We start from the raw sequence: 9,202 nt of genomic DNA on the forward strand, positions 1-9,202 counted from the left end.
CTGGGTGACAGAGTGAGACTCCAACTCAAAACAAAACAAAACAAAAACCATAAACCATGAGGAAGATTAACAAAGTCCAAAGCAGTATCTGAAGATATACAAATAAAATAAATTTCTGCTACAACTAACCAAGGAAGAGAGAAGGCACAAGTAAACAGTGGAAATGAAAAGGGGGATATGCCTACCCACAGAGCAGATAAAAAAATAGAAGAAATATATGAACTTCATGTTAAAAAAAAGACATGAAGGCAGGGCACAGTAGCTCAAGTCTGTAATCCCAGCCCTTTGGGAGGCTGAGGCGAGAGGACTGCCTGAGCCCAGGAGTTCAAGACCAATTTGGTGAGACCTCGTTTCTACAAAAAATTAGCTGGGCATGGTAGCACACGGCTGTAATTCCAGCTACCTGGAAGGCTGATGCAGAAGGATCACCTGAGCCCAGCAGGTTGAGGCTACAGTGGCTGTGAGCATGCCACTGCATTCCAGCCTGGGCGACAGAGTGACTCCAACTCAAAAAAATAATAATAATAATAAATAAAGGCTGGACACGATGGCTCAAGCCTGTAATCCTAGTACTTTGGGAGGCCGAGGCAAGAGGATTGCCTGAGCCCATGGGTTCAAGACCAGCCTGGGCAACATGGTGAGACCTCATCGCTACAACAAAAAAAATTATCTGGGCATGGTAGCACGCGCCTGTAGTTCCAGCTACTTGGAAGGCTGAGGTGGAAGGATCGCTGGAGCCCAGCAGGTTGACCCTGGGATGGTCATCAGCGGGCCACTGCACTGCAGCCTGGGAGACAGAGACTCCAACCCCCCAAAAATAAAAAAGATAGCCGGGCTCAGTGGCTCAGCCCATAATCCTGCGCCTTGGGAGGCTGAGGTGAGTGGATTGCCTGAGCCCACGGGTTCGAGACCTGCCTGGGCAACTTGCTGACACCTCATCTCTACAATAAAAAAAAAAAAAAAAGGCCGGGCTCAGTGGCTCAGCCTGTAATCCCGCACTTTGGGAGGCTGAGGTGAGTGAATTGCCTGAGCCTGAGGTTTCAAGACCCGCCTGGTCAACCTGACAAAACCTCATCTCTACAATAAATAAAAAAATCAGACGGGCGTGGTAGCGCGTGCCTGTAATTCCGGCTACTCAGAAGGCTGAGGCAGAAGGATCACTGGAGCCCAGAAGGTCGAGGCTGCAGTGGCCGCTCCAGTGTAGGCGACTGAGTGAGACTCCAACTCAAAAAAAAATGAAAAATAAAAATAAAAAAGACAAGAAATGCACAAAATCCTAAAAAAACACTTTACCTAAACTGATTCAAGAAGAAATAGAAAGCGCAAACAGTCTGTAATTATTAAAGAAAGTGAACCGTATTCTCACAAGAAACAACAGGCTCATATATCACTTTACAGGCGAAACTTACCAAATTTTCAAAGGACAGTGTGTTTCAATCTGATGTAAACTCTTTCAGAGAACAGGACTAGAGGAAACAGTCCCCAACTCAAAGGGTTTAAAACCAAAGGACCACCTTAGAAACCTCTTTGTAAAACTTACTAAAAACAAAGGTACTAACATTTACAAGAATGTTCATAGCAGCAGTTTGTGATAGCAAAAAAATGGAAACAGCCCAAATATCCATTGGTAGGCAGATGGATAATTAACTTGTGGTTTATGCATTCAATGGAATATTAAACAGGTGAAAATGTATGAATCATAACTATCTACAACATGGATAAATCTTAGAAACAATGGTAAGTAAAAGAAAGCAAACTGCAGGGGTCCATTAGAGTAAAACAATTTTGTAAAGCTAAAAAAGCAAAACTAAATAATACATTTTAAAAAGAATAATATATGATTAAAACAACAGGTAATAAACATAAACCATACATATATAGCTTAAAAATATACATATATGTAAAACAGATAAGCACAAAACTAAGGACAGTGGTTACCTCTAAGAGGCGGGGGAACAGGACAGGCAGGAACACCAACTCAATGGTATTTCTTACGTTTTAATGTATAAACTGAGTGATGGGTCATAGGTACTCATTTTATTATTATGCTTCATAATTTATTTGTTACATATATTCTTTATAGATATCAAATATTACATATTATAATTTTTAAAAATCTGCTGTGGTGGAAACAAATGAATTATGTCTCCCTGAAAGAAAATCTATTTCTTGGGAAGAACCAAGATTCCCTGACAAGCTACCCTAAAGTAGGTCCTCAATAAATATTAGTTAGTTGGCTTACTGCCTTTCCCAAGAACACACCCGGAAGGTCTGTATTCCCTTCCCACTGGTGCGCCCCAACATGCAGAACGACTTCCTTCCATACACCTATCCTGCGCCCCACCATCCTGGCTAAGTCCTGACACATGTATGACAAGAGACTGCCACCTGGTGGGTGCAGAATGGACTTAAAGAAATGACTAGAAGTAAATTTTCCCCCTCTAGTTGGTAAGGTGGAACAGAGTGAGGGGTAGGGAAGGAGGAATGAGTAGAAAATGAAAATTAAGCAACAGGAAAAGGAAAGAGCTCCATCTCTGAGATGTAGGTGGGGGAAAAGGGATTGCCATCTCTGAGACTGAAGAGAGAGCCCCTACAGGAGGGTGACTTCTCTCTCCTTCCTTCTGAGACTAGAACAAGAGGTTACAGCTTGCAGTAAGGGAATGCAAGACTGACAAAAAGAAGCGGGTTATCAGCTCCCTGCAACTGCCCATCCCAGTTTCCAGTTGGGGAATCTATGTGATTCTGAGCAGGCTTCCCCAAAGGTGTAGTTCATGATATAGAATAAGCAAATTAGTATATGCCTTCCTCCTGGTCACAGTGATTAGTCAGAAGTGGACATGTGACCCAGGCTGCCTAATCAGAGTGAATCTTAGGGTTTTTGCTAAGACTCCTGGCACAAAGGTACTCTCTTTCTGGCTGGACATAAACGGGGAAGCATGTAATCCTAGGAATGCTGGCAGCCATAAGTGGCTCAGGCTTAAGATGATCCTACAGAAGGTGAAACAGAAAAAAAATTCATCAGTTATTTAGACATATTGAGCCACTGGATCAAGCTTCACCTGGAGCCAGCACTACCTCTGTACTTTCCAGTTATATAAGCCAATAAACCCTTTTTAAGCCAGTTTGAGTTAGGTTTTCTATGGTTTACAACCAAAAAATCCCTAACCTATATATGCATCATACTTACCCCATCCCTATCTTTCCACAGGATAGCACAGGGATCCAGGTAAGAAAGTCACTACAGATTTATTGGTTACACTAAAGCCAAAGGTAGCAAGCTAGAAAGATCAGCGGTAACAGCCAGGCACTATTTAAGCCTGGGAGACTCAGCTGTCTGTACAGAGAATAGACTTCCTTAGGAAAAGAACAGCCAGTTGAGAAGCAAGTGCAGAGAAGGGCCTCTAGTAGGCAGACAGGTAGTTAGCAGATGGACACACTCTTTTCTGCAGAGCTCTCATGGGGGTGTTGTTTTGGGGTCTTTACACTCATGGGATAAGGTACTATGGAGTACATGCCCCTTTAAATCTTTATTACCCTGCGCTGCAGTGCCTACCTCTCCCTTTGCCAACTGAAAAGCCTCCTTTTGACTTCTGCTGCCCTTGATGACACTTACTTTTGGGGTGACAAGGGGAATTTTTTCTTCTGCTGCTTTGGCATGTCGGGAACTGGGGGCCCTTCCTCCTTTGGAAACAGCACCATCTTCCTGACCTTGGACAAGCACTGTCCCCTTCTCAGCCTCTCCCACTGGCCCTGGCCTCTCTGACCCTCCAGCTGAGTTGCTTTCCCCTTGAGAGCCCCACGTCTCCCATGGTAACCTTGATGACTGGGCAGAATCCATGGCAGTGGCTGATTTCTCAGGGGTAGAATTCCTTTCCCCGCTTCCCCCTGACTTTTTTCGAGGGCGCCCTCGTTTTCTTTTGGCTTCATTTGCTGTATCCTCGGTATCCTGCTTTGCTGCTTTAGCTGGTGGGTCCTGCCCACTGGCCTCACTCACAGGTACTTCAGCTGTCCTCTTAACACCCTTATCATGGGATCCTGGGTCACCACTTATGCCCACCTCCCTGTTCTCTGTGCCCCGGGACTGAGTGCGCCCCCCAGGTGGAGCTGGTCCAGGCCCAGGCCCAGGCGCAGGAAAAGCAGGAACAGTTGGTAAGATCATGTTAATGATGGGCACAGCTGCCTGGGGTGCCCCAGCCCTACTGGACAGAGGCAGTGTAGCCACTTTCAGGGGACCTGAAGGAAGCTTGGGGGCCAGCATGGGTGGAGAGACTGGGATTGGTGGAATGAGTGAGCGAGGGGCCCGAGGAAGGAGCAGAGGCAGCCGGGCCATTAGGGCGTTAACCTGCGGGCTATTGGCTGCCAGGGCCGAGCTCTCAACTACACTCTTCTTCCGCTCTCCACGTACTGGAGGGCCAGCCCCAGTCCGGGCTTCCAGATCCTTAGGAGGCTACAAAATAGAGAACACAGTAAGACATGAAGACGGAATGCTGGAGGAAATGCAGGTACCACAGGCATGGAGGTGAGAAATTGTGAGACCCAATGGGGGAAGGGTATAAGCCCCCAGCCCAGGACAGCAGTCAGGGGCATTAACCTCCTTACCTGGGCCGGTCTCTCCGGTTTCTTCTGGGCTCCAGCCTCTACATTCTCTACACCATTCTTGGATTTAGAGGACCGTTCCCGAGGTACATGTTCATCCTCTTCTGCAGAGGTGTCAGAAAAGGTAGTAAATTAAGGGTGAGGAGAGACAAGAGCAGAGGAGTTAGGCGATTTTGACTGTCTAGGATAGATAGGAAAGAGGGTGGCCTAAAGCATATCTTAGGAGGGTCTTCAGAAAGAGACGGCAAATCTAGGGTATCACCATTCTAGTATGCGAAGGGGATTTTGAAGTTGAAAGTGGCTGAGAGCTTCTCAGACATAAGAGAGGGGCCACCCACCAGCAAGCCCCATGGCCTTAAGCACATGGGCGTGCGCAGATCGGGCAGAGATGAGATGCTGCTGTAGCAGGAAGCGGGCGACCTCAACGATGGAACTGAAGGACCGTTTCAGGATTTGCTCTGCCCAGTCACAGGTCAGGGCACAGGCTGCCTCTACCAGCTCATCCCGAGGCGCTGGGGTTACTTCTGGGCCCATTTCTGGCTGTAGTGGAAAAGGAAGCCCAGTCATGCTCACAAACTAAAGAACCACTGCCCCCTCTCTGACACTACTGTTGACCAAAGTTAAGACCAGACTGGGGATGGGAGCAGCCTCTATCCATCCCATCCCAGAAACCTACAAGTTATCTGCATCCTCTGCTTTAGCCATAGGGTTGACAGAAGGGCGTATCCTATACACCCAGAAGCTAGGTACATCATGACTGAGGCTGTGTCAGCCCTCAAAACATGTCTCAAAGACCTCTGATTTTCACCTGGGAGAGAAGGGTAGAACTGGAGGGTTTTGTTACTTACACTCTCAGAACCCTTTAGGTCAAGTCCAGGCAGGGGTGGCATAGATACCAAGGTCTTCCTTCGTATGCCACTGTAGCAGTATCTGATGCAAGTTAAGGAGCAGCCAACACATGGTGATCTCCAAGCCCCTCGGGCAAGTTAAACTGTTTCCTGGCTCCCCACATCCTAAATTTTCCAAGTTCTGCAGCCCCAACTTCTCCAGTCAAGGATACTTGGACTGGCCCCGGCCACCAAGCCTTCGCGCTTTGATGTCGGGGAAGATCTCTCTGATGATTTTGCCAAAGTTGGCTGTGCTAAGCGGGCGGCAACAGGCGAGACTCTCACAGTACTTCCTGAGTGAGAGGGGGGCAGAGTGGGGAGCTACTCAGAGAAGGTGAGTTCAGAGGGTCCCTAGGGATCAAGTATGAGGAGCCCTTTAAGAAGGCAGGCTCTGTCAAGGCAGGAGGCTCTCTAGGGGTGGAGTAGTCCTATGCCCACCCACCTCTCCCCTCCTCCACCCACCGATAGGCATCATAGACGCTTTGCTTTGGCAGACAGGTGTCAGTGTGCTCTTCTAGGTGGTTGCGGATCCACCTGTAGGCATATATGTACTCCTCATTGATGAGTATACTTGGCTCTGAGCTGCAGAAGTAAAAGTAAAGAAGTAAAACAGATTACTAAGACCTCAACAGTTGTTCTGATTCTTCCCAGACTACCACTTCAATAGTGCTGGACCAAATTAATTCATGTAGTATCTATCTTTCCCTGGTAAAACAAGCCAGGGCAAGGACCTTTCTTCTTCTTCTTCTTTTTTTTTTTTTTTGAGTTGGAGTCTCACTCTATCGCCCAGATTGGAGTGCAGTGGCCGCTCCCAGCCACTGCAGCCTCGACCTGCTGGGCTCCGGCGATCCTTCCGCCTCAGCCTTCCAAGTAGCCGGAATTACAGGCGCGCGCCACAACGCCCGGCTAACTTTTGATTTATTGTAGAGATGAGGTCTTGCAAAGTTGCCCAGGCGGGTCTTGAACCCGCAGGCTCAGGCAATCCACTCATCTCAGCCTCCCAAAACGCGGGAATACAGGCTGAGCCACCGAGCCTGGCCGGACCTTTCTTCTTGATTAAAGACAGCAGCTATGAGTTCCTATTCACCTCGACCCTTTCCCAAGGAACCTTTCTCTAAGAATCACAACCTCTGACATCGAAAATCTACCTTCAAACCTACCTTTTGTCTCCAGTGGTGGGACCTGAGGGGAGCTGAAGGTAGAGATACAGCTTGTCGTTGTCTGAGAATTTCTGTACATCTTGCTGAGGTGGGGGAACAGAGGCAGGCGAAATAATAAGGCCAAGAAGGACCCAATGTAGGGCCCTCTGACCCTCTCCACAAAGTATAGCTGACTTACAGGCTGTCAGACTGAAAAGGGACCTTACAAACTACTTGAGGCTGTGTGCTCACTGTGCTCTGAGGAGCACCACAGGACCCCACAATGAGAAGGGAAGCAGAGGGGATCAACTCTGATTTCATCTCTGACACAAGAGGTCAGAGAAATGAAGTGAGATGCACAAAATCAAACTGGCATCAAGTTACAAAGCCAATGAGCTCTGACAAGGTAGACATCATGGCCTCTCTCACATAAACCTTGCATATGACATCATCCTCACACCTGCATCCCCCACCAACTCCATGTCTTGACTGCCTGCTTCTCCAACATACTTACCAGGATTCCCTCTACTTTGTTCTGCACCGCCTTGCTGTGAAGAAGAGGAGAAAGCTGGAGGTCACACACAAGATTTTCCCCACATCTTTGTCTGACTGCTAGGGAGGGAAAAGAACTGAAATGCCTGGTAGGTGCTCAAGAATTACTACCATGTCAATTTCCCCTGCTCAGATGCACTTGCTGAGGGAAGGCAGTTCGTTCAGAGAGGAGGTGCAAGGTCACAGGGGTCTACACCCAGGTCTGGAACAAGATTTGGAGATGGTGATGAGTACTTACGAAATGGTACCTCGGAGCCTTTGAAGAAGGGTGGTAGGTTCCCCGGCCTCAGCACCACCTGGGGGGGCCCTTCCCCCAGTCTTGGGGTTCTTAGTATCAGGCTCATCTTCTGCCATCCCGGCATGAGGGCTATAAAGTTGAGAGATGTTAGGCTAAGAAAACCAACAAGCAGAAAAAAGAGAGATGGGCGGCTCAACAGCAACACAGGTTTATTCTGAAGAAAAACCTGCAAAGGGGGACACAAAGCGACTGGAGGCCGACTCTGCTTACAGTCCAAGGGCAATTACAGTTGCGGCAGTGGGGGAAGGTGTGCCGCCAGCTATTTCGGGTGGGAAAAATTTTAGCGGTTAAAATTTTGGCAGTTATCTTGTTGCTAGGGGTGGCTAAGGAAGGGGCCTTGTGGGTATGATAAGAGTTGCTTAACAAATACTGCCTAATAAGGCACGTTTTCATGGTTTGGGCCTCGATGGTAAATTTAAAAAATCTCATTTAGCCTTTGCGAAGTGACAGGGATGCCTAAAATGGCCTTTCTAAGGCTGACAAGAGGGACCTGGCATGAAGACTTACTGACTCACACTGGCCTTCCCTTCCCCTGAAGACCCCAGGGTACTCCTCGTCTCTCTACTCAGAAAGACAGAAACAAAGCTTCCGAATTTCCCCAGTGGTCTTTTTTCACCACTTGCCTTCTCCAAAAATTAAAAATTATTTCATTTCTTCGCCCGGCCCATCTATACCCAACGAGATCTTTGCCATCTCCCTTCTATCCGCCCTACCTTTCTGAAGTCTCCTAAGTCTGGAAAACTGTAAAGGAAGAGATGGGGGATTGGGAATCCACGTTAGAAAAAAAATGTTCGTTTCTGCCTGTGGCTGCACACCGTCCTCCTCCCCCCTCAAAAACAACAATAACAGTCACAGAACAAAGTTCTCTAATTCTCGAATACACTCCTCACCACTGAATATGCCTAGGAGGTCAGAAAAAACACGAACCAACTCTGCCCTTCTAGGCTCGGGGAAAAAAAAAAACCGGGCCCAAGTTCTCATTACTTAATCTCGCCACGACTTCCCCCGCTGCTCCCCCTCCCCACGTCGCCGGCCCCTACGTCATCCCCTCCACAGCCCATCCCGAGGCGCCCCGACCCCCTCCCTTCCCCCTCCATTCAATCCCCGGTGACTGCAAAGTGGGGGGCTCGGGGCGGCGGAACTCCTGGGCTGGGCGCGGGAAAGCCGGGGGGGGGGGGAAACGGGGTCCCAGATTCGGGGCACGTGCACACGGGTGAGAAGCTGCTGAAAACGCAGCCCAGGTCCTCTTCTGCTCTCCTCCCAGCTCCTCTGGCCCCCTCCCTACCTCTGATCAGTCGCCTTCCAACACAAGCAACAATAAAGGTAAGGGAGAAAGAGAAACTACCTCGCAGCCACCTTCACTTCAGCCCAGCCCCACGGTCCTGGCCCCGCCGGCTCGTCAGTTGCTTTATTTTCCTTTTTCTGAATGGTTGTAGCAGCCGCGATCCGCCTGGATACACGCACGGCCTGCTCTCCCATTGGTCGCTGCTGCCACCCGGAGACAGAAGGCGCCGGACTCGCACCGGCGGCGCCCGAAGTCTGCCTGGTAACAGGATCTGATTGGCCAGTAGGCGAGGGAAAATCCAAAGTTGGTCCTATTTGAGTCAAGAGGGGGAAGTCCGGGTTAGGTTTCGGTTAAAACCGTGGTCGGTGGGGACTGCGGAGCCCCAGAGAGTCTCCTCTTAAAGGGACCGCAGGACGAAAGGCCGGGCGGCGCTCGGCTCCTCTCG

The 9,202-nt window shown here is 49.0% G+C and overlaps 1 protein-coding gene across 3 annotated transcripts; it reads right to left on the reverse strand.

Annotated features, from left to right (window-relative positions):
• Nucleotides 1–2,018: 2,018 nt before the first annotated feature.
• Nucleotides 2,019–8,994, reverse strand: RFX5 (regulatory factor X5). 3 transcript variants are annotated; one of them, XM_008071795.2, is made up of 11 exons: nt 8,818–8,994; nt 8,096–8,213; nt 7,413–7,541; nt 7,137–7,170; nt 6,644–6,726; nt 5,946–6,065; nt 5,657–5,776; nt 5,445–5,526; nt 4,935–5,136; nt 4,600–4,700; nt 2,019–4,447 (listed from the first exon to the last, which is right to left on the reverse strand). In XM_008071795.2, exons 3-11 carry the CDS (start codon nt 7,526–7,528, stop codon nt 3,455–3,457), a joined length of 1,851 nt encoding a protein of 616 aa, XP_008069986.1. In that variant the 5' UTR covers nt 7,529–7,541; nt 8,096–8,213; nt 8,818–8,994; the 3' UTR covers nt 2,019–3,454. The 3 variants fall into 3 exon arrangements, with proteins under 3 accessions (XP_008069986.1, XP_008069987.1, XP_008069988.1); XM_008071796.2 differs by having other exon boundaries at nt 8,089–8,213; nt 8,818–8,900; XM_008071797.2 differs by lacking the exon at nt 5,946–6,065 and having other exon boundaries at nt 3,254–4,447.
• Nucleotides 8,995–9,202: the final 208 nt, after the last annotated feature.

This window comes from Carlito syrichta, unplaced genomic scaffold (genome assembly GCF_000164805.1).
Source record: "Carlito syrichta isolate Samal-C Ts95f unplaced genomic scaffold, Tarsius_syrichta-2.0.1 Scaffold314725, whole genome shotgun sequence".
In the NCBI taxonomy this organism is placed as follows: domain Eukaryota; kingdom Metazoa; phylum Chordata; class Mammalia; order Primates; family Tarsiidae; genus Carlito; species Carlito syrichta.

Bases quoted from the DNA above. Each gene is read 5' to 3' on its own strand.
- RFX5 (XM_008071795.2), bottom strand. From the start codon at position 7,528: ATGGCAGAAGATGAGCCTGATACTAAGAACCCCAAGACTGGGGGAAGG. The intron at 7,171-7,412 runs GTAAGTACTCAT...TCTTCTTCACAG, and splicing joins AGGCTCCGAGGTACCATTTC to CAAGGCGGTGCAGAACAAAG. The intron at 5,527-5,656 runs GTATCCTTGACT...AACTTGCATCAG, and splicing joins GGTGGCCGGGGCCAGTCCAA to ATACTGCTACAGTGGCATAC.